The 24242-nt window shown below is 42.0% G+C and overlaps 2 protein-coding genes and 1 long non-coding RNA gene across 3 annotated transcripts in view; 2 read left to right on the top strand and 1 right to left on the bottom strand.

Annotated features, from left to right (window-relative positions):
* Nucleotides 1-262: 262 nt before the first annotated feature.
* On the top strand, nt 263-7994 carry LOC125701255 (uncharacterized). The gene is made up of 3 exons (XR_007380186.1): nt 263-393; nt 482-596; nt 7325-7994. It is a non-coding gene; the product is annotated as an uncharacterized LOC125701255 (long non-coding RNA).
* A 7216-nt stretch (nt 7995-15210) lies between these two features.
* The window catches only part of LOC125701170 (formin-F-like), a 40793-nt gene continuing 31761 nt past the window's right edge, over nt 15211-24242 (top strand). The window contains exon 1 of the mRNA XM_048962809.1: nt 15211-15307. The gene's annotated coding sequence lies outside the window, so the exon portion shown is untranslated. The remainder of the gene's footprint in view (nt 15308-24242) is intronic.
* Nucleotides 17589-20905, bottom strand: MC3R (melanocortin 3 receptor). Its single transcript, XM_048962810.1, has one exon. It carries the CDS (start codon nt 20475-20477, stop codon nt 19500-19502), a length of 978 nt encoding a protein of 325 aa, XP_048818767.1. The 5' UTR covers nt 20478-20905; the 3' UTR covers nt 17589-19499.

Here is a 24242-nt window from a genome sequence, read left to right as displayed (position 1 = left end):
TCTTTCATTAGCCATAGTGTAAAATTCCAATATGCTCTCAGGTAATGCTTTGTTTGCCTCACTTGGCCAGTCTTACTAACGTGATAAATAAGTTTGAATAGAATTTGTCCTAAGCAAACACCAAGTCAAATTTGTTGATGAAAATCTGTCGGCTTTGGGCTGTGAAAACAAATCAGGAAGAATTTGCAGTGCTTTTGTCTTTAAATAGAAATGTTGTGTTTAATTATTTTTGTATTTTGCTTTTTTCATCCTGTCAGCAATCAAAAAAAAAAGGCCAATCCTCCAACAATGAGATAAGTAAGGAGAAAAAGTGCTTCATGTATTGATATTCTGTGCATCTACAATATCTCGAGGGAAGAAACAAGCTGAGCTTCAGATCCTCACCTCTTTATGGTAGAGCTCATATTTAGTCCCAAGTTTTCCATGAAGATGTCAGAGTTTTGCAGAGCATTACTGAATAAATCACATTTCCCTCTGACAGAGCTGCCAGTAATAGAAGAGAAGTTTCGTGTCTCACTTCATGTATCCGGATAAGAATGCAGTCTGGAAATCGCCTGCAAAATGGCTTCTGTTTCCTGGCTTTACATATGCTGAAGGTAAATTCCATAATCTTAAAAAGAGCACATTGATGAGAAACATGGCATGCTTTGGAGAGAACCAGCGATAACTGTAACAAAGTGGGTTTTTTTTTCAGTAACTTGACATCTATGTTATATATATATATATATCACAGAATCATAGGGGTTGGAAGGGACCTCCAGAGATCATCGAGTCCAACCCCCAAATATATGTATGTACTGGATCTGAATCAATTTCAATCTGAAGTTTAATATTAATGAAGAGTTCCCCTTCATATCACTCGCAGTTCATTTTCCTCTTCATCTCTAATTCTCCCACTGATGACATCTTGCACTAGCTCTTTGTGTGGCTACTGCTGTACCAAACAGAGGCAGAGGATTCTTCCTTCACATATCTGTCTTTTTTTAATTTTTTTTTTAATTTGAGTAGCAATGAAAGAACATAGATGTGGGATATAATCGTCAAATGATAACTCCCTGCCTCCTCCGCATCCATTTCTTGTACTTTTCTTCCATTTCCTGTGCTACCTGCACTTTTGCACCCTGTGATGACAAAACTGACCTCAGCATGTTGCCAGCATTTGTAAAGAGCTTAACAATTACTTGCATGACTGACTAGAGAGAAATGTATGCCCCTGAGTCCTTGATTATGGGCCTGTCTGCACAGAACAACAGCCTCTTGGTGCTGGAGGGCATTGAGATTTGGAGCCTGGACAGGCAGAGAAGAATCAGAGGAGGTTTTGAAGAGAGACTCTTCCCATGAATAGAGACCACAGCCGTGGACAGAGAGGCACAAAGGAGCTTCACTGGCTTTAAGTGATTACTGTTCCTCTGATTCAAGGGGTGAAATTACCCTAAGAGAGGAAAAGGAAGGAGGAAAGGAATAATCTCTGGACTTCTTCCATTGACCCTGACCCCACCAGCAGACTTTTTCTTTTTCTTTCTTTTTTTTTTTCTTTTTTTTTTTTTTGTACTTTCCTCTTTGGAAAGTATCTCCGTTTAAAAAAAATACAAAACTTCTCAAGCAATGCCCACTGCTTAAGCGCATACCTTCTTGTCATGCTTTCTACAGCTGAGATTAACTGTGCAGGTGAATACTTAGGGGCGGTCTGTGTGTGTCTGAGAGCCCACAGCACTGAACTGCAGGAGCATTCAGACAGGATCCTGCTTTGGAAAGTGTACCTGAAGTGCTAGAAACCATTGGCAACAGCCAGTGACTATCCTGAGTGCTGAGTGGGTGAAGAGAATGAAAAGCAGAGCTGCTACAGGATTCAGACACTGCGTGTGATGTTATTTCATCATTTGGATAACTGCAATTTTGTAATGGTACAATGTGCTACCACATAATGGCAGTGCTACTGTGGGAGCAGGACTGAATTAATACGTAAGAATGGCAGTCTGCAAGTTACACCAGTCTTTGACACTGTGGATCCTTCAATCAATATGTAAGATAAACAGTGTGTGATAATAATGGTGTAGTTATTCTCTGGCAAATCCTGGATATTGAAAAGGGAAAAAAAATCCAACCACTTTCTCATACTGCAGCCAGAAATGGACATCAGTCTGGTGTTCCAGCAGGCAGGGAATCTCAGCAGTGTGACTGAGATGAGAGGGGATACAAAGCAAAGCATGCAAACAAAACTGCTCCTTATCAAGAAATCCTTTGATTCACTGTGAGCCCAAACATGTGTCCAGTTTGGTTTTTTTTTAGAAAACTGAATCACTGCACAAAAATTGCAAATATAACATGTTGTTTTCTGAGGAAGATAACTCACCTTTTCACAGCCTCCTTCTGAAGTAACATTGCTCATTGCCAGCGCTTAATATCCTCACATAGGATCCTACTACTACTATGTAATGAAGACAGTGAATCACCCAACCTCAAGTTACAGCTAATGAGAACAGAAACACCAGTGCAGAAAAAACGGATAAAATAAATCATAATCTCACACAGGTTTACATGGAGGCCTAAACATTGCCTCCTGTGCAAAGCTTAGGAGCTGGGGATGCAATAGTTAGCTCATGAGTGTTTTAGGCTGTATCAAGATGAACTCTGTACTTTCATTCTATTAAAACAGTTGATGTCTCTGACCCCAAATGAAAGCTATTTTCTGAACCATTACCATGGTGATGCACAGCCAGAGTATTGTCACTGCTAGTGCTGTTAGAGCTTTATTGAAATGCTTTGGGGCTGAATAAAAAGTTCTATATGAAATGATAGTACATCATGCTGGAGACTGTTCACAATGTTGTGCTAAATAACATAGTTATAGAGTTAATGGGCTCCCTAAATTTATATCCAGAAAAGTTACCAGAAAATTAAGAAGACCAAAATATACAGAGCAGCAAACATCGACGTTAGTGCCTAAGTACCATCCAGCCTCTCCTTCCTAGGCACTGCAGGAAGAAATGTTTGCTAGCAAATTGAGTAACTGCTTTGAAAATTGTCAGTTTGCAGGTAAGAGGCTCAGTATTACCTGTTCTTAAGAAACTTCTTTGGGTGCATAGAGTGCTTACTATTGTGAAGCTAATGGATGTGTTTTTTATGAATACATTTTTCCATTTGAATGGTGGAAGTGTAACCTTTAGTCGTACACAGACAAGATCATTTCAATTCTAGGCTGAGCCTGGCAAAATTGATTGATTAAGAATCTGATGTGCACATGGGCTAAATTTTTATTTCCCCGCTGATAATCCCTATGTGCTGATCAGATTGTGAAACTGATTTTATGTATATTTATCTTAGATTTGATGAACTCATTTCTCCTCTGTTCTCTCCTGCTCTTAAAAACACGCCGGATTCCTTTTGCTGTTTTTTTTTTTTACAAGCTCACTCTTAAGCTTCATATTCTGTAGAACCAATCCCATCTTCGCCAAAAGCAGTAAAGCCTGCAAAACCAGCAACAGGTGTTTGCTGTGAAATCCTGGCCATGTTCAGGGCTCAGCAGGAATTTGACCCAAGATCAGGCAGTTCAGATCCCACACTCAGCACAGCAGGGGTCAAACCCCGTTAACTTTTCCCAAGAGTCCTAAAGCTCTACGGCTGAGGTGTGCCAGAGTTGGCTGATTTGCCTTCAGTCTGTGTGCTTGCTCTGACTCAGGCTGGTGCAGTCACTGACATGCATTTTTTCCTTGTATGTAATTAATTTTAACATATTTTGCCATTTCCTCTCAAAATTCATTAACAAGAATAAAACCATTATATTTGCATAAATCAATGACTAAGCACTTAAGTTAGCTAGGTCGTTAGAAACGTCAGTATTATTTGAAAGCAGATCTAATTACACACTGCATCACATATTGGGTATTATTTCTGTCAGAACTGCAAAGTGGCTAAATTATTATTTTGATTAAGTTGAGTTCACTCTCATTTATCTGCCTTTATCTCCTTCATTCTGACTTCATTCAGAAAAGAACATAAATGTGCATCACTGTCCCACTCTGAGCAGTGGTGATACAGTGCTGTTCTTCATGAGAGCAGAGTTATGAGGAACAGGGAGAAGGAAGGGAATAGGAAAGAATATTTTAAGCCATGGGGCTGAACTTTTGAAGAGGATTTGGGAATTACCTAAGAAGTCTATGTTAATGCAGATCAGTGTGAATCATTTCAGCTTGGCATCCAGAGGTCCAATAGATGGGTTGAACTGGCAGCTCAACCTTGCTTGTGTTAACCATCACTCTGATGGGCTGCACCTTCTGGCAGGTCCTCAGCAAGTCAGTTATTTTTTTTCCCGAAGGATTTTTATTTTGCAGTGTATGTGTCATTTCCTGAGGCTGCTGCTTTGCTGGTTGGTGAGTGCTCTGTCTCCTGAAGGAGGCTCCTGACATATCAACTAGCCATTGCCTAAATAACGGGAAAGATTGCACGAGATCTTTCAGAATTACCTGCAGTTCTCAGGGTGGACTCCTTTCGCACACAGCAGCAGGGAGGCTGACAAGGCACTCCAGTTTCTTTTTTCCTTTGCCAGTCATGTAAGCAGGGCTTCACATGGAGACAGGGAGCAGGGCGAGCAGCTGGGAGCCATGAGGCTCTCCAATCTGACACACAGCGTGCATCTCTTGTCTAAGGAAGTGACTCAGCCCTTCATTTTCAGATCCATCTGTACGACTCATTAACACTTTGTCAACTAAATCATAATAAAAATAAAAGTTCAGCAATCAAAAAAAAGAAAAAATTAGGAATCATGGCAATTGTGGCTGAGCTCCAGAACCCACTTTTGTCACTTGCATGGACTGTACTCAGTGGCCTCCATCTAGTTAGGCTGCAGGGACTATGACTGCGCTTATTAACCAGAAGCTTTGCAGACCTTGTCACAGGTAAAGGACAGCTTGTGTACTGAATTGCTGTTTGGACCATACAGGGCCTCCTGTATTATACTTCCAATACTGTGCTGTAGCTGGGGCAGGTTAACAGAGGTGGTGCTGGTGGGTTACCCAAGAAAGTACTGTGGATTTAAAGGATGCTGGCTCTACATTACCCGTTTTGTGCTGAGTTGGTGCTACTCTGCATAGCCATACCTTGTAACACCAACAAAATGCCTTAAACATTTGTTGCCTCTGAGCTTTGCCAAAGATTCTTTCTGTCTGTGAAGTCCAGAGCACCAACAACCGTAGGGAAGTGGCTGCCCTGAGTGCCTTTCCTCACTGCCCCTCTGAGCTTTGCACAGCTGATAGGAAAAAGGGAAGGGAAATGTGTTCAGCAATTAACTTCTTTGTTCAACATTCACTGCTGTCCTAAAGGCTTGCTACCAGCAGCAATCACAGGTTAAATGAACCAATAAACAGATTAATGAATGCATTTCCCCTATGTGAAAACAAAATGAAACAAAGCCCTTCAGATAAGCAATGAGCCTTTTGATTGTGGTTGGGTATCTTGAGCCCAGTCCTGCTCCCAGCACTGTCAGTGGCTGGTTACAGCCAGGTGCTCTGTGCTTGGAGGCTTTCTTTTCCCACAGGAAGACCTGTGCCTAAAGCATGGGGTTGCACTGTTCTCCAGCCAGTCTTTGTTTTTGGCTTCCACCCTACTTGGATGCATGCTGTGTGCTACTTCTAGTTCCCCATCCCTTTGCAGTGCCCAGATGTGCACATATGGATCTCTTTTCTTAAGACTTTTCTGTATGTATATGGCACAGAATATTGGGTCAGAAGATTAACATGACACCACTTCTTTTTGTCACTTCTCTAGTAAAGCTTTGTCATCCACAGGGATGGGGATTTCAGAGAAAGAAAGGGTCTCACTATGATCTTGGTTTCAAAAAAAGACAGAAAATCAAAATCCCCATTTTTCTCCTCACAATTTCTTGACAACATCAGGGCAACAATCACTGCAATGATACTGGTGGAAAGAAGTCTGCTTCAGAGCTTCCCCATTGCAATAGGAATCTGGAGACAGTTGTAAGGCTTAGACTATTGTAAAAGAGAACTGCTACATGCTGCTTCAAGAGCTGCCTTAAAAAACTACAAATCCAAACTCATTCTAATGTCAATTGCACTGAACTACACGCTCAGCTAATTGCAGAGCTTTTAGCTATGTTGGTTGTCCATGCACTCCTTACTTCTCTGCCCAGGAGTCCCAAATTACATATAATGGAAAAAATTAAAGCATTAAATGGTTACTGCAAGTGGCTGAGATTGCAGCCTGCCATAACATCTCTTACGTCACATGCACAGGAAACAAAAATGTTATTGTCTGGGACATTTCCATTCACCTACAAGATATCAGGAAGGCCTACCACTTGAATTTCACATGAAAAATTGTTTATCTTTGAATGCTACAAAATAGAAAAAGAGGTTGGTTTTTTTTCCTTAGAATTCTTTAATGATTCTGAAAGACCTTGGAAAGCTACACAGAAGCACTCTGCAGATTAGTGAGTAAAAACACGGAGAAAAATAACAGAGATAACTCAGTTTTCGTGGCTAACTTTTTAAGTAGCATGCCTTGAAATACAGCTTAGGAGAGTAACACTCAGTGGTGGAGGGTCTTGTCACTGGGAGGGAGTGAGGGCTCCTCCTCAAAGGAGGGGATCCATGAAGGGAGAGGGACACAAAGCTGCTTCCTGCTGAGGGAAGGCGTCTGTTGGTGCAAGCGAAGCCAAAAAGTTGTACCACAGAACTAAATGGCTGCAGATATTTCCCCATCTGCAGTTTGTTGTAGTTACTGATGAAGTGTTTAGCTTGAAGGTGCCATAAAGAGTCTTCTTTCACCACAGTGACGTGACCTACCTGGAACTCTTGGAAAATGGAATAATCAAATTGTGCTGGTCTTAAACTGATCTCTTGCAGTACTTTCAGCACGATATACTGACCGTTTATCACACATTTCTCTTTCATATTACCAATGTCCTGAAGGTGACATCCTGCACATTCACTTGCTGGGCTCCCCATTCTGCACTGCTCTCAGATGTTGCTGTTTGGTAGCAGTAATCACAAAGTCCTCCTGTTCCTCCTTATTAATGAAATGTCATGCAGTGTGGGAGATGTGGGAGACACTGTAGGAAAGCTGCTTTCATTTATGGACATGGCAGTTATCTTCCTTGTCTTCTTTTAGTTATCTGGAGAAAAACGTAACAAAACAAAACATTTCAAGAGCATCATAGCATACCTTAAGTGACAGCATCTCTGAGATGAGCCTGTTAGCAGGGTGGCACAGTGTGTGAAAACTGGAGTGAGTTTGGATGACCTCCTTCTACTGTTCAGAAATAACACTGTGAGCCTCGCAGCATGTTTGCTTTTTCTCTGCTTTGCAGGAGTGTCCCGGAGAGAAGATGATCATCTGTTGTCAAAAAGTAGCACCTTTTCTAACAAGAACATTAGGATTAAAAGCACGAATCTGGAATTATGGCAGCATATTATAAATGAGAGCAGCTGGAGCACAAAACAACACGCAGATCTATGCTTCATGAAGAAAGTATGGGAAAAGTACAGCTGGTATCTACCAACACAATAAATGTTGTGCAGAAAGGACATCCTGATGCCTTAAAAATGTCTTTGCTCTCCTCCATTCCTCATGGACATCTCTCCTAAGGTATTTGGCAATCAGTCAGTTTTGTTTGCTTCTGAATGAATTTTCAGAAATGTGTTGTTGAAGAGCAAGATTTTTCGGCAGTGGGATGGAGAGGCCATTGGCAGCGAGGTACAGGAGCCCTGAGCACAACAGCTTTTCAGGAGAGGGTTTTTAATGGGTAGGATTTTCACTTCTACTAATAATTATTTCTTTTGGGATTGAGTGATGTTCTCCGGCTTTTTTTTACTGTTATTGGGAGTTACGTGAAGGTCTGAAACTGGCCACTGTAGTAAAGGGAACTACATTCTATTCACACAGCATATGAAAAAGCCCTGTATTTCACAGTATGGTGCCAAGAAACCCTTAATTTTCATCTGCATGTCTGTAAGAGGGAATTGATCTGTATTTTTTGTAATAAGAAACTTGTCTAATTGTCATTTAGTGTACAGTGTGGTATCCAATGATTATTATCCTAATCACTGAAGTGACTATCTGGTGGTAGATTCTGTCTGAACCTGAGCTTTTTGTCACATCCAGCTTCAGGATGGCTCCATAGCCTTCCTGCCTTGAAAAGAAGTAATTATTCAACCCAAATATACACACTTCTGTTATTATGTCAACATACCCATTTCCTGCTGAGTATTAAACTGCATTATTCCTGGACTGTGCACCAGAAATATGACTAATAACAAGCTCTGATACAGAAGATAGCAAATGAAGGCAAAGCAATAGTAATTTTTCATTTGAATTGCAGCCAAATTGGCTGTTTCACAGTACACGTCTACGGCAATTATATGTTGTTTTGCTTCCTAATGCTGATTTGCTTCCAGAGTTTATCAGCATGAATGACAGGGAAACACTAGCAGAGTGGTTTTGTCTCTAAGCTCTCCTGGCCAGGTGGAGAAGGCAGTCTGCCTGATCAGACCTGCTTGAACACAGCCCATCTGCAAGGTGATGATTTTGCTGAGTGCCTCTGGCCCTGCTGTGCTCCTTGTGGCATCGCTGTGCTGCGCTGTGGTGGCTGCGCACGGCTGAGCTTTGGGAAACCATGCAAGCCAAAAAATGCAGTGTATTCTGAAAGCTGTCATCCTTGCCAGGCTTACACAAGCAGCACTGGGAGCTCAAACTGCAAGTTTGTGCTCTGCTGTGGAGCTGTGCCAAGCTGCTTGAAAGGCCTTTCACTCTTTATTATTACAAAATAAGATGTTGAGCTCATCAGAACTGCTGACCTGCTGGGTTAGGTTTGCAATCAAACTGCCTGGAGATGCTCAGCAGGGCCAGTTTGGTGTTGCTCGTGGTCAACTTACTCAGTGATTTCAGGACTCATTGTTCCCAGCAATCTGAAGAAATTTTGCCCCTGTATGCCTTTAAATACACAGAGGAACTCAAGTAGAGAAAAATCAAAGGAGGAATTGCTTTGGTATTCTGATCTCTCCACTATAACAGTTGTATTTTGTAGCTCCACAAAATAAGATGATAAAAAAACTGTTAATCCAAATAGTTGGATTAACAGAGGCTCTGAAAAGAACGGTTGAAATTTGAGCTTCACAGAAAAGCCAGGCAGTGTTCATCTAAGTACGTTGTAGTTTGCCAGGTTCCACTTCGTCTTAGAATGACCATTGTACATCCATGGATCTCATTCATTTTTCACGTTCTCATTCAATCCAGACAGATGTAAGGCAAAAGAACAGAGGATGTTTGAATTCTTGCTAAAGTAACACAAACAAGTTCCACTTTCATACATGCAAAGAACAAACCTTATTGCTTTCCTATGGATTGTGAGTTTGAACCTGAGTGGTTCAAACTACGTCTTCATAAGGAAAACGAATGTATGGCCCTGTAGACCTGTGTGTGAATGCACACATGTATGTAAATACATGCACATCACATAACTCATGATGGCAGGAAAGTTCCTACCAAAGTACTTTCTTTTTTCTTACAGCGAGCAGCTGATTTCAGCTGCTGAAACACTGGGAGCATCCATCTCGTGCAGGTCTGGCTTCATTGGGACTGACAGAAAGGCTGTGGGCTCACAGTATGAGCAAAAACATTTCTGAAAATGACCTCATTGCAGTATTACCCTGATCAGATAACAGTGCTAAACAATATTTTTCAGAAAAACTACCTGTTTTGTAATGACAGAGACTCATGAAGATAAGACTTGTTCAAATTCCAACCCCTGCTGAAGAAATGCCTTTTTATTTTTAAACACATATCTTCTAATTATGCAGATGGATTAATGGCCCGATATACACTGCTGTATAAATGAGGAAGCTGCATTCTTAGTTCTGTCAGGTCCATCTCCTCCTTTATTCAGAAATCTGATGGCTCACTGTTCTTTCAAGTGGTGGTTTTGATCATGAGAAGATTCCACTGGCTGTTGACACAGCTCTCTCAGTTACCCATCTCTTCAGGAAGAGAAATGCAATAACTTTTGGTGACACGAGCCCTTACCAGATTCCAGAAAGACAAAACAGTGGGTGGGATATTAGTGAAGTAATTTTCTAAATAGCAATATTTGTGTAGATGCCTTGGGAACTGTTTGCCTTTCCTGATGAGCAATTATATGGCAAATTGGGAGTAATTGTCACATTAGAAGTAAAGTATTACTTCACTGTATTGGAATAATTTTTAATTAAGGAGAACTACCACAGGGACTGTATTTAAGAAAACAAACCACACAGCTGTCACACACATTTCCTAGGAAATGCTTTTCCCTGAGTGTCTCTGGGCTGTTTGAATTTGGAAAATACAACTCCTGAGCAAAATATCCTCCCTGCCAGCTCTGCTACTTTCACTATTTCACATTAATTCAGATTTCCCCCCCCTCCCCCATCTTTCCCTGAGCCTTATAGAACCTTCAAAGATGGAAACTTCAGGTCCATACTAGTGTTTAAGTGAGAAATTCTGTTTGTCTAGGAGTGGGCAACAGCAGGGAAGTACTCAAAGTATTCTTCTTCCCATGCTACCAATTAAGAGTTCTTCTGGTTTGCAAGCCAAAAAGAAGGAAAAGAACGCCTCAGCCTCTGGTCTGCATTCCTAAAGCAAACTGAAAGTGTTGAGTAAAACTGATTGCCTCTTCACAGATTGTTCTTCAGATAATTATCTGGCTTTGAACATCTCTCCCACATTGGGACTGTCAGTATTTTCACTACTCTTCAGCTCCAGGAGCTGCACTGAGATCAAAATGTAGTATTTTAAATCCTTCATATCTGAGATAATTGGTTTCTTTTTGATTACTTTTTCATTAAGAGAGAGCACACTGCTTTCCACTGCACACTCATTGTCGTGCAGGATTTGTATTGGTGGCTATTTCTCTCCAAGTAATATTTTTCTTTGGTCTTTATTACCTTAAGGATTGAAGTTGTAAGCTTATGTTGGACTTCACTTTCATGCATTCCTTACAAGTACGAAGTGTTCTTACTCACACGAAGTAAGGATACCTAAATATAGAGGCCAAAGCTATAGGGCACACCTTGCAGATATGCTTTGGGGGTTTTTCCCTTCCTGCCACACTGAGCCAGCTGGGAGCCCTGTCTGCACAATGCAGTGCAGTGGTTTCCACTTGGGGCAGGCAGATGTGCTTTCCCTTCTCTCCAAAAACCATGGCCTTTGCAAGCACACGAGCCTTCCAGCTGCATCCAGGACAGTTGTTTTGTCACCCAGCAAAGAAGGCCTAATGCAAAAAAGGTCTTTACAACGTGAAGTCCTGGTGCACAATAATCAGAAGTAGTAGAAATGTACCTGTAACTGTTCAAATAAATGTTATATGAGATGAGAGAAGAAAGCAATGAATTGAAACTGTGAGAACAGTGTTTTTCCACTGGGTGAATTCATTTTTAATGACAGTGTTTAGCAACAGATGCGTGCACTGATTCCATGCATGGATGATTCCATTTCACAAGAGTTTATAACTATACTGCCTGCCCATAGAAATTTAGGAAAAGGAAAAAAAAAGGAAAAAAAAAAAGAGAAATGGTTACTTTTCTCTTGAGAACGTGTAACCTTCTGGAAATTACCTTCAGTATCATTCTATTTCTCCTAATTTTTGACTTAAAATTTAGATTTTTGTTTTCATTATTAACTTTGAAATGGAATTCATGACAAATCTGGTTTATGACTTTCAGGTACGTTTTTTCAAATAACAAAAGAATGAATGCATTTTGGATAATAACAGTGTGATAGAATTATTAAATCAAATGCCAGGTCATCCGTAATAAAGTTAAATTATACAAATCAGTTACAGAAACAGTGTTCACGTTGTTATTACTCCCACAAGTCAACCACTCGTATATGCTCTCAGTTTCAACAGCTTGCTTAGCAGAAAGAAAAGGGCCCATGCTTTCTCATAGAAAGGAATTTATCATAAGAGAGCAACTGTTCCTTACCAAAAAGCTTTTTACCATAGAAATATGCATCTGCCACTTTGTGCACAAATATACTCATGTTTCCAAAGGTAACGTTTTCAGTGCATATTCTCATTCTCTTTTGTCTGTTCCTTTCAGTCCAATTTTGATCAGTGGGAACTTCTTTGGATCATGAAACTCATTTTGGTGTCTTACTAATTGTATTTACCTAAGTTGTTTTTAAATGTTTGTTTGGACATTTCAAAGCTTCTTCCAAACCTACCCAGATTTCCCTCTTTGCCTCCTTCCTCTCCAAATATGCAATTTAAGTGGCTCATCACCATAAATTAAATCATGTCTTGATTTACTTTTTCCTATGACCTCTCAGAAAATCAGGATGATTAATATTCTGTAGAGCTTGTTTAAGCATTAGGCTTACATTAACTGTATGCAAATGCCTTTCATTACTGGAATTGTTATTGCAGATTTCTCAAATGAGGGTTATGAAGGTGGTTAGCAGTGCTGTGATAGCTTTTGTGGAGCACATGATCACAGTCACTGATTACACATCCACGGCTCAGAAGGAAATAAAAAGCTGTGTAGTCATGAAGTGGGAAAATGAAGCAGCTTCCCCATCCTCATCCACACTGCTCTGCAAACCTGGAAATGTAGCAACAGGGTCCATATTATTTCACATTTTGGAGTATCTTCTGTATGTCAGAGAAGCAACTTTTTGGTATACGATAAGCCTTCCAGATTGAAAACATGATATATTACAGAAAATACAATGCAATGCACTTTATCATGGCACTAGTAAGATATTCTATGAGCAAACCCATGAAACTATTTTGTAAGAGGAAAAATGTACATCATGCTTTGTGTTTGGTCTTGCTTCCTAAATGTATCTTTATTTTCTCACCGGAAGGTTTGAATTCTCAAGTCTCCTTTAAGCTGATTTTGTACAGGGAAATCTAAAAAAGAGATAGCAAATCTTTGTTTACTGTTCATAAACCACTCAAGAACTTCAAACAATGAGACCTTGGTTTAGAGCTCATCTTCAAGTACAAGCTTGTGTGATTTTAAGATGACCCAAGTCACCTTGTTCATAGGTATCAGGTAACTGACTGCAGTGGAGAGGTAAGCAATAAAAGGCTACGAGGAGTGCTCTGCTACTCTGCCCAAACAAAGAATGCGTTCTGCAACAATATGAAAGACAGGGCTGTTGGGAAGAGCTGCTTTGCTCTTACCAGCTGACCACAGGAGTAGCACTGGGGCTTTGTGAAATAAAGCAGTTAACGATGATTCAAAGTCCGCACCAATTAACTGCAGATGCTTGGATTTCACAGATAATAGCTCTCGTCTGCTTATAGGCACGAAAGACATCCATTCTCAGATCTCTTCTTCCCATGAAAATGGGGATTGCTCACACACTTTAGGACAGCTGTGTGCTGGCAGTGCTGGAGCTCTGGGATCCCCACTCTTTGGGCAGTTCTGGAAGTAGATTTCTGTGATCTCAGAGGGGATAGCACAACTAGAAGAGACAGAGCTGCCTCTGCTTGACCCTTTCCATTCCATAGCTATTCCAGGGGAAAAAAAACACAAAACCCCACAGAAAACCTACAAACAACTTGAGAATTTTATTCACTATTGAATGTCTAATTTGGGAAGGTCAAGATCTGCAGAGTTGCATACGGATTCACTTTACTTACTTGGGGCAGAGATCAAAATCAAGTTATTTCCAAAAACTCTGCCCTGCTTTTTTTTGGGTCCCTGAACACAGAACAGTGTAACCACTCACCCCAGCAAAACCAGCTATTAGATGAAAGCATTCCAGTGCTGGATTCTAGCAGGCCCTGCCAGCTCTCTCTGTAGTCAAAGAGGAGAGCAGCTCCTGGCATGTCTGTAATGCAAGTCACTGATGAAAGTGATCTAACTTGAATTTTCTATAAAGCGTGCAGAAGTCTTCAGTGAGTGCAGAAGACAGGAAAATAACCGCCTTGCTTGTGTCATTAGCTTTCGGAAGCAGCCACCATCATGCAAGGAGCACAGGAGTTAATTGCAGCTAACGAAGCCTTGGATGGGAGCACACGCTGAAGCAGAAGCACTCTGTTAATGCTTTTATTCTGAATCATGCTTGGATGCTTTTCTCAGCACGCACTCCGGCTGCTTTAAGCTACGTGTGCTGACAGTTGTGCAAAACTCTGTTAAGGAAAAACACGAACCCCTAAGAAAATGAGTGCTAATAGACCCTCACTGCCTTTCCTCATCACAGGAAACAGCCATTCAGAACAATGCTCCCAGCTGCACCTTTTCACTGCTTTGATTATCTGCTCGCTCACACAGTGTAAGGGCCCCTTCGGGTTTGTTGTTTCAGCAGCGCAGCTTTTTGAAGGCAGAGAGGCACTGAAACTGCTGCCCAACTGCTTGTGCAAATTGGGACTGCGATGAGAGAGTTAGCGTGGATGGGAAAGTGTAACAGCAGGTGCACAAGGCTGAGGGTCTGCAATGGTTTGGCCTTGCCTGCAGCTCTTGGTGCCTTTAAGAAGCTGCAGGTCTAAAGAAATGTTTGTTCCTTATGATATATGTGAATTTGCCCCCATTTAATTCAAGTTAGTATTTGAATGCAGCCCCAAGTCCATTACGCTTGGCCTCTGGCTTTATGATTCTTGCAGCTTACCCCCAGAGTGCATCCTCACAATTGTGGTAATTACATCAGTAATGGGTTGAAAGTATCATGCTGCTTATTATAGCCATTACAGTGAAAGAGAACTGTTCAGTGCATTTTACTTTTCCTAGAATATTTATTTTTGACATTGACTCAACAGAAGAGTATAGAACAAACCAGAAATAGCAGCAGTTAATGCTTGAAGATGAATACTGACTATTTATGATTTATACAGACAGTTGAAATGGAAGAACCATGGAAGGCTCTTTGGAGTAAATCTCACTTTACAAATGTCTTCTTTATTCATAATCATAAGAGAAAGAAATACTTTCAAACAAATTCTATTTGTTTTTCACAAACAGAGAAAGGAAATACATGTTCCACATCTGTTTTAAATTTTGTAGTTAAAAAACCCTCAGAAATTTAGAACTGTTTACAGCAGACAGCTAGCTTTGGCACAGTGAACAACATCTAAAACAACAGATGATATTAAGTAAACTTTGATCACCAGCAACGCTGAGTCACAGCCTGAAGCAATGATGGAGCACCTGGTGGGAAGGCAGGGCCAACCCAAGGGAGCACAGGTGTGAGCAGTGCATCTGAGTGATGGAAGGGCTGGAGCCAGGATCCACCCCTTCCAGCCCTCATTTGAGAGTTGGTAGTGAAGGCACGGGGTTCTTATTAGAGATCCTTATGGACCTGTATTCTTCTGAAGGTAAGCAGCTTTTTTTGCCTTTATTTCTCTGGCTGTTGTATTTGGGCAAATCTTCACTTGCTGCTGTCTAGGACTTTGCTGCTCTGCTGTTATTGCTGTGCTTTCCTTGGTGTTACACTGCAGAATGTGGAGGTGTGCTCTTTTCTGGTGCAAGCAAAGTTGTATGATTGAGTAACCAATAAGTAGATCTACTTTTGTCATCAGTGTTTTCAGAATGTTGTGAATATCATAGGAATCTGCCTTAATCCTTCAAAGCCCTTGTGATAAGTCATCCTGATTATATATATATACTTGGACTTACGTTCTGCCCCATTGACTAATACAGTGTTGTACAAACACCAAGTCTATTGGGTTCCATTTTCTTACAACCTGCTTGTGAGATACAAACCTCTGCACGTTATGGGAATTCAGGTCTACTTTATACATCACTGCATTAGTGAGTGTGATGGAAATGCACCTTTTGCTCAAATCTGTGCTGGTGCCAACAGAAATGTCCTGTGCTGGCACCTTGCTCAGGTCTGACTCTAAACTGGGTGTATCCTATGAGAGTGATGAATAAGCACAGTCTTGAATTACAATTTAAACTGCAAATAAACATATATGGCTGTGAAGTTGCAGTGGATGGTTATGGCAATGAGATTTGTAGCGGGTTTTCCTATGCTTGTGTTTTTTAATTCCCAGAAAAGAAGCATCTTAAGCCAGTAGGAAGAATTAAAAAGAATTGTTTTCCAAGAAGAATTAAAACATCAAAACTATGTTACTGACTTTGCAGAAAATCCAATGCAACTTTTTTTCATCCATCCTTTGAAGTCTGACTTGAGTTGTCACCCCGTTCCCTTCCAGCCCAGCCAATAACCACAGTGACACGTGCAGCTTTGATGCTGTGTAGCTCTTTGGGTAATGAGTTTACCCTGTGCAAAAAGGGCTTCACTTATAACTCCAGCCTAGAGAATCTATCTTCCTTGCTCCATGCTTCTGGTTATTAGTGTGCTTTATAAAATTTAAACAGCAGGGCCATGTTTTAATGCCTTAACTCTAACAGTCAAGATATTTGTACCCGTGGACCAGCAATGACCTTGGCTTACTGCAGAATTCTGTGCCTGGGCTTTGTTATTTATCCATTAGGGCAAATACTTTCAATTGTAAAATATTTAGACAGTTATTGATAGAAAAAGTGCATGCACTGTGCTAACACTACATCAGAGAGGTGAGGTTGGTTATAATTTGCAGAACATGCTGTGCAGAGTTGACTTAGTGAATTACTGGTGCTCCTGAGAATTCAGCTATTTGTCTGAATGTATGTTTTTTTTTTTTGTTTGTTTGTTTTTTTAAATCTTTGAGCAAACTGATTGTTGTGCACAAAGGTGGAATCAATAAGTCCAACTAACGGCACCTTCAAATGAAAAGGATGTCATCTCTGCTATTTCTTGCCCTTCTCAAGGGGAACAGGCAGACACCCTGTGAACCCCAAATCCACCTTTGTGGAGGAGAGCTGCACCTTTGGTGCTCAGTGCTGGAAGCAGTGGGAGAGGTGCTGCAGGGATTTGCTCTCTCTCCTTTCTCTGTGGCTGCTATGCACACTGAGGTGGCTTTTTCTTTCTAGTCTTGTGAACCAGACCACACAGACTGTGATTTGACATGGGGTGGTGCTCCGGGAAAAGCAAACACGATTCTGAGCGATGTCTTCAGATTGCTTTATTCAACAGATCTTTTTTTATTTTTTTATTTTTATTTTTTTGCTTAAATGTGCAGCACAGTATGAATTGTAGTCTCACCTAAAATTGTGTTTAAAATGAAAAATAAGACATAAGGTACAATAAGAGCTAAATACACAATAACCTGAGGCAGGGAATTGTGGCAAATCATGCTCTGTAGAATTAAGGTACATATCACTGACACCGGGTAGGGATTTTTACAAGTAGGTACAGTTTTGCACAGCAAAATAAGGTCTGTTATGAGATATCCTATGCTGATTTCAGTTCATCTTAATGTACCACATCTGCTGTTGCAAAAGCCAGAGCCAAAAAACAGGTTTTACTACTGCCCAACTGTGATTTGTGAGATGCAGGTATGGGCTGAGAGCACTCAGCTTGAGCTTACTGCTGGCTGTTGGGATTTTTTCTGGTCACCACCTGAACCATGGCAGAAATGCCATCCATCTATGTCTGTTCTGCTATGTGCCCAAAGGACCTTGGTGTTTTTTTTTTGTTTTTTTTTTTTTTTAATTTAAATAAATTATTTCATTTTAAATGGATTCATGAAGTTACGTGAATGGTGGAACAGTGGGAATGTTGGGGAAGTGGAAGGGAATGGGTTCATGGGAGGAGATGAGAACTTGATAAGGGAACTTCAGGTGTGATGATAGTGCAAGGGAAATGGTGAACGTGAGGTTGGTTTGGCTGATGAGCGGAATGGGGTTGGAGCACAGGGAGAGATGGTTCTTGAATCTGTGAATGTGATCTAATCCTCCACAGCATTAGAAAGCTAACATGCCTTCTATGTATGCTGTAGGATGCTGAGAATAAAACACATTCATAGGAACATTGTATGCCAGTGTTTGGAGTCAGTGAGGCATATATTTCCCACAGACAGTAAGAGCCGTGTTCCAGAGCCAGCAGTAAAATCGCTTCAGCTGGGAGCTGAGCCAGGCCATGATGTGTGAGTGCAGAAATGGAGGCAGGAGGGACTGGGAGGCTCTGGTCTACCACAGGACTGATAGTGAGAGCCCCAGAAATAATAACATAGCAATTACACTGAAAGGAAGAAATGAGAGAGAGACTTAAATCAAATGAGAGCTTTTAGTTGCTCGAAAGCAATAGACTTTGTTTTCCTGAGGGTTTCAGGCGACTGCCCTTACTAGAAGCAAGATACCAGAAGGCTGCTAAGCAGATTTTTACCATGGCTTAGAGTTTTTTAGTGTGGCACTGTGATGGCAGCAATACAGCCTATACATTGTAATATACACAACTCATGTCTGCCTTCGCTTGGTTACGAGATGCTACTTGAGGGCTTCTCATGTGGTTTGTTCCTACAAGAAGCAGAGGAAAAGACTGAACTACTGTAGCTGAAGTCACGTGCTTTATATGCCACCGACTTGCACATAAAAATGACTGCAAAGAATGTGTTGCTTTCTTGATTTCAGTGCAGGAGTGTTCATCCACTGTTGTCAGGTTAAAGCTCTCTAAGTAAAACCAGTCTGATCCAGGACATACAGTAATCGGTGCATAGAGCCACATCTGCCTGCTAGCAGGTACCTCACTCAGCCAAATGGCTGTTTCTGAAGAGTCTGTGTAGATTTAACGCAGCTTTGTGTTAAATGATTTGGCATCTTAGCTATTCATTATGTTCAGCTCTGTCTTCAGATCCTCGGTCTTCGAAATTCTCAAGGGATGAATCTCGCTGGATAATAATTATCAAAATGAGACACCTGATTTGTCAACATACCAAATACATTAATCAGTGCAATCCACTCTTTGAAAAACTTCAGAGGATACAGTACTGTTATCCCACAATAAGGAAAGTAACTGGCATCTTCAAATGAGTTCACTTCTACCCATCAGCTGTGTAAATCACACTGTTGCTCGCACAGTCGTTCATTCTCACTGAGCTGACTTTACAGGAGGAATAGTTCAGTGCCGGGGATGGATGGTTTGCTTTCATCCTTTTAAGACTTTTCTTGATTTGCTTTATATCAAGCAGCACAAATGTCAGCCTGTTCCTTTATTAAAAGGTGGAGACATCAGAGCAAAGCTGTCACTGTCAGTGGTTTGATTTGACTATGAGTGAATAGCTTTCCAGAGAAGTTCTTAAGGGAATCTTTTGGGAAACACTGACTTCACTGCTAGAGGCACAGAGATAAAGCAACAGGTGCAGATGGAGGAGAGAGACAGAATATTATTCCATTCTCAGTAGGGTAACATTCACTCTCAGGATTCTTTTTTCCTCATTTCACATTTGTTTCATCTATTTTGCAAGCTGCTTTGGACTTTGCTTTGTTATGGCTATTTAAATAGCTTCGAATTGTTTAGTTGAATCCTTTCCTTTTGAAAAGCATAAATCAAGGCATTAAATAGGAGCTTTTTTCCTGTGCCCTTTCTTCAAGAAGTTCTCTTAAAATGAAGCTGCTATGTATCTACATACACGTTCATACACCTACTGTATGCTTCCTCTGCTCCCACACAAAGCCGGGAGCTCACAGCATGCACTGTCCCACGCTCACACCATAGCAGCAACATACTATTTCTTTGAAAGTCTTTCTCATCTCCAGGCTCCGGAAGGCGTAAATGAGCGGATCGATTACCGAGTTGCACATTATCAGAACCAGATAAGTATTGAAGTGTGAAGTGTAGCAGACACAGTATGAATTCATAGGGCAAGAAATGATGAGAATGAGGTGAAGGAAGAAAGGCGCCCAGCAAACAATGAAGACACCCAGCAGTATTGTGATGGTGACGGCGCCCTTCATGCAGGTCCGCTGGGAGGGCACCCCGTCCACAGGCAGGGCTGCGATCCGCTTCATGTGCAGGCGTGCAAACAGGAACATGTGAACGTAAAGGGAGGCCATGAGGAAGAGCATGGTAAAGAACATGGTGATGAGACAGACAATGACAGTTTTGCTTTCTGAGTAGGCAATGAATATGATGCCGCAGATGATGCAGGCGATCCAGATGAGCACAATTAGGGTTAAAGCTTTCTTCACAGTCATGATACTGTGGTAACGGAGAGCATAGAAAATAGTGATGTACCTGTCAATGGCTATAACCAAGAGGTTGCAAATTGACGCTACCAAAGAAATGCATATCATTGAGTCGAAAACATTGTCCATGTGCTGGATGAAGTGGTCATCGATGATCAAATAGCCGCTGCTCAGGATTGCAATCATGATGGTCTCCAAGGCGTTTGACATGCTCACCAACATATCTGCCACAGCCAAGCTACAGAGGAAGAAGTACATGGGAGAATGTAGGTTTCCATTCTTCAGCACTGCGAGAATGACGAGGATGTTTTCCAGCAGGCTGATGATCCCTAAAGCCAAGAAGACCTCGGCTTTTATGAAGACCTGCTCACAAAATCCATCACTGCTTCTGTTGTTGAGAATTGAGTCATTGACATCTTCGGTGACATTAAGCAGCACAGGCTGAAATGAAAAGGCAAAGTGTGTGCCGTTCATGGTCAGCCAGGTTTGCAGGAGATAACAGAGCTGACAGAGCAAAGGTTAAAAGAAGAAGAAAAGAAAAAGAGGGGGAAGAAGGCAAAGAAAAAAGCAAAAGGGAAAAATAATTCCTTCCAAGTTGCTGCAATGCACACAGGGTGCAACCAAGCAGGAGTTCGTGTTAGTCACTTCTGCAAGTAGAAACTTAAAAAGAAGAATCTTCCTTTACAGTGCGTCTCGTGTCAGTCCCAGGCTGCTGCTCTGCCTTGCAAGGAAGTGAGCTTAAAATCGGGCATCAAGCTGCTTTTTCTGAAGAGAGAAGCCAGCAGCAGACCGATGCCGGCACTGCGGCTGCAGCCGAAAGCCCCCTCTGTGCTGCCGGCCGGTCTGCTGCAGCTCGAGACTTCGATGGCAAGAAAGGTAAAACAACGAAAAACCGACCAAAACACTCGCAGGGCTTTATACACGTGTGAGAGGAAAACCAACTCCTACTCGGTCCTCCGCGCCGAGCAGCGGCCACTGCCGAGCGGGCGGCTCGCTGAGTGACAGCGCGGCGCGGTCCGCGTAGCGCCCCCTGCTGGCAGCCGCCGCCGCGGTGCGCGTTCCGTTCGTCCCGGGGGAGGCGGAGGCGCCTCCTGATGGTTTGGGTTTATTTATTTTCCTGAATTTGCTCAGAAATAAAGCAAATCGCAGATGTGCGGCTCTTGCTAGTTGATCCTGTGGGGCTTTTTTCCCCTCCCCCCCCTCAGCTTGGAAGCATGTTGTGTAGGCAGCAAAGGGTTATTCCAGGTGGGTCGGAGCCCCAGCTGCTTACTGAGCAAGTTATCTGGCAGTTAATTTGTAGCTGAATTCACTTCTCAAACAATCTCTGGCAGTCCTATGTTCAAGGACAGGGTTCTTCAAGTTCAGTTGCCTCTTCTTTTTCGTCTATATTAACCTATTGTTCCGTTCATGAGAATGGAAATTTAATGTTGGTCTGGTTTCCCTGGAAGCGTGTCCAATGACCTCGAGTATTCCTGCCTTCTGACTTCAATGCACTTGAGCTTTGTTGTCATCCCCTGACTATCTGCAAAGTCTTTTTTTTTAACTCAGAGTACATGGCTATGTGGGGTTGCTCTGATATCAGGCACTTTTAAACAAAGATTCTTCTAGTAACGCTCATGGGCAGTTCAGCTGAGCACAGAGCTATGAGATGGATAGGTCTGGGCCAGTGCTGTTCTGGGACTGCCTCCAGTGTTCCAGCTCTTTGCACCTTGGGCTCCTGCTCCGGAAGAGCTCCCCAGGTAGGTACTTCTACAGGAAAAAGAAATTCTGTTTCCATGTGTCAAAGTCTCTCCCTAAATTCACAGAGGTATGTTTCAAAGAAGCTAATTTAAAACAAGAAAATCTCTCCCTTAATCCTGTGGTAGGGGGAAAATATTCCCTCTGTAGATTACAGCAGTTGCAGATTTATGCCTCCAGCAGCTGTTTTTATTTTGCGTGGTGAACCTCAGTTGTTTCTGCTCAACTCTCTTGAACTGATGGATTAGGCTGGAGAAAGCGTTTTTGAGATACAGTGCTACTGCTGCAAAGCAGGATGGGACACTGCTAAGGACTGAGCTTGAGGTGAATTCGTGTCTTGTGCAGTGGCAGTTGGAGGCTGTTGTTCCTGGGCTGAGGGCAGGACGGGAGGCACAGCTCCCATTTTTGGTGAAAAGCAGCCATCATTGGGGCAGAGTCCTCCTGGGCTCGGCTCTGGGTCACCTGCTGATGTAGGGGTGCTTATGCTATAGGCACTCACAAGTAAATCGATTCCCAGACGTGTTCTGCAATTTCAACTCGAGTCCTGTTTTCCCCATCTGGTTGGACACAGCAATGAATGCACTACTTGTGTTAGAAATCCAAAATCAAATAAAGCTGTTTAACTTCAGTTATAATGCACAACCAAATTTGAGTCATGATTAATATAAAGCATGTATGAATCATCATATATGATGCATTGTTTTGAACATCATGGTTTGATCCATAAATAGCCATTAGCTGGAGAAATGACTCAAGGGCAGGAAAAAAAAAAACAAAACAGCAGAGCTTGCAGCTGAATCTTTCTTCAAGGAGAACCTTGCAGACATTTTTGACAGGGACTTCTTTTTTCTAGAAAGACCTACTGCTTTGTCTTGTTTAATAATAAAGCAAGCACACAAAGAAACCAACAGAACTTTTGCTTAAAAGGAGTTCAGATACATGCAGGAGGGAGAATACATGAATTGTATTGCATAATTGCAGAAGAGTGAAGGATGCTCAGCCAGATCCAGTCCTGGGAGTCCCAACACAAGGGCTGAGATGTACTGGGCATATCCAGATTGACTGAACATGGGTCTCTGAGGCATGCCTCTCTTCTTTGTTTCATAGTGCTTCAGCCTTGGCCAAACATTAATGTTCAGTTTTTGCTCTGTAAATATCAACTCCGGAATGCCCCACCACACTGTTTTAAAGGGCTGCTACAGATTTCCCCATCTTTCAGCTGAACCTGGCAATAAGAAGTAATTAAATACATTTCATCATAATTTTGTGAATGCCATCTGTCAGCAGGGATCAAGCTGCCATTTGCACCGAGATGCAATTTAAAGCAGAAATTGGATGTTTTATATCAGAATGGATTAATGGCACTATTAGCTTGGCCATTAAACACTAAAAAGTGTTGGCTTGAGCATCGTGGACCTGATTGCAGGCTCAAAAAGTCTTTGCAAAGACTGGCAGAAGCTGTTTGCACAATGCAGAGACTCCTAAGGCCTCCCTCTACGTAGATAGGAGGGGGCTGTTCTGCTCAGCTTTCCAATTCTGCTGCTCTTGAAGAGAGATGATTACTGATCACGTCCATTGCTGTGCAAAATGGACAGGCTGCTCTAATATCCACAATAACATCTTCTGGAGATGCTGCTACAGGAGAGTGTTTGCATCCTTTTGGAGTGGGCTCACTCAGCTTCCATTCAGCCCTGTCTGCTGGCCTTTGTGCTCAGTGAGGAGAAGGGACTGTCTGGTAGTGATTGCAGTGAAGTGGCATTCAGATGAGTATTTTATCATTTCAGCTCGTTAGCAGGTTTATTTAACCAGACTCAACTTTTGGACATTATGAGCAATTTTCTTTCTCATCCAGGTAGAAAAGGAGACAAAGCAGACCTGATTGCAAGACACTTAGCAGCACCTGCAGGTGCTATGTCATGTTCAATGGACTTTAAGTGCTTCAGACTGATAACACTGAGCGTCGGTTTTGTCCTCTCATGTACAGGTTGAAAGACAAGCAGACCTGATTGAGCCAGCTGCATTCAGCTTCATTGGTGCCAAGAATCTCGGAGTATTTCCGTTGTCTCTCTGCAAAACATTGCAGCCTTTGTGTTCATAAGCCTCCTTGTCCTGCTGTGCTGGGGCTGAGCACTGTGTAGGTTTGTCTGTCCAGCTAACACAGCTGGCTGCTCCCTTTCCAGACCCTGCAGGTGACCAGAAGACTTTGGATACTGTCACAGCTCGATGAGGATTTTACTGAGGTGTCAGGTGCCGTGGGCAGATGAAGCAGCAGAGCCTCCATTTGTTGCTGTGCTTGGAGTCCTGCATTGTTTCCATCCAGATTAAATGCACTTATAAGGACAGGAGAAAAAAAATAATCAGGAAATCATATATATTTTTTTCTGCTACTACTAGTCATTATGCCCCAGGAATGCACTGCATGCTGGACCTGTTCTCAGCTGCTCCCAGGCCTGCTGAAGTACCAGCTGTGGGCTGCTTAACATCATGTCTACATGTGTGGCT

Source organism: Lagopus muta, chromosome 16 (assembly GCF_023343835.1).
Source record: "Lagopus muta isolate bLagMut1 chromosome 16, bLagMut1 primary, whole genome shotgun sequence".
NCBI lineage: Eukaryota > Metazoa > Chordata > Aves > Galliformes > Phasianidae > Lagopus > Lagopus muta.
The sequence above is the reverse complement of the archived record's forward strand: the minus strand, read 5'-3'. Positions and strand labels throughout refer to the sequence as shown.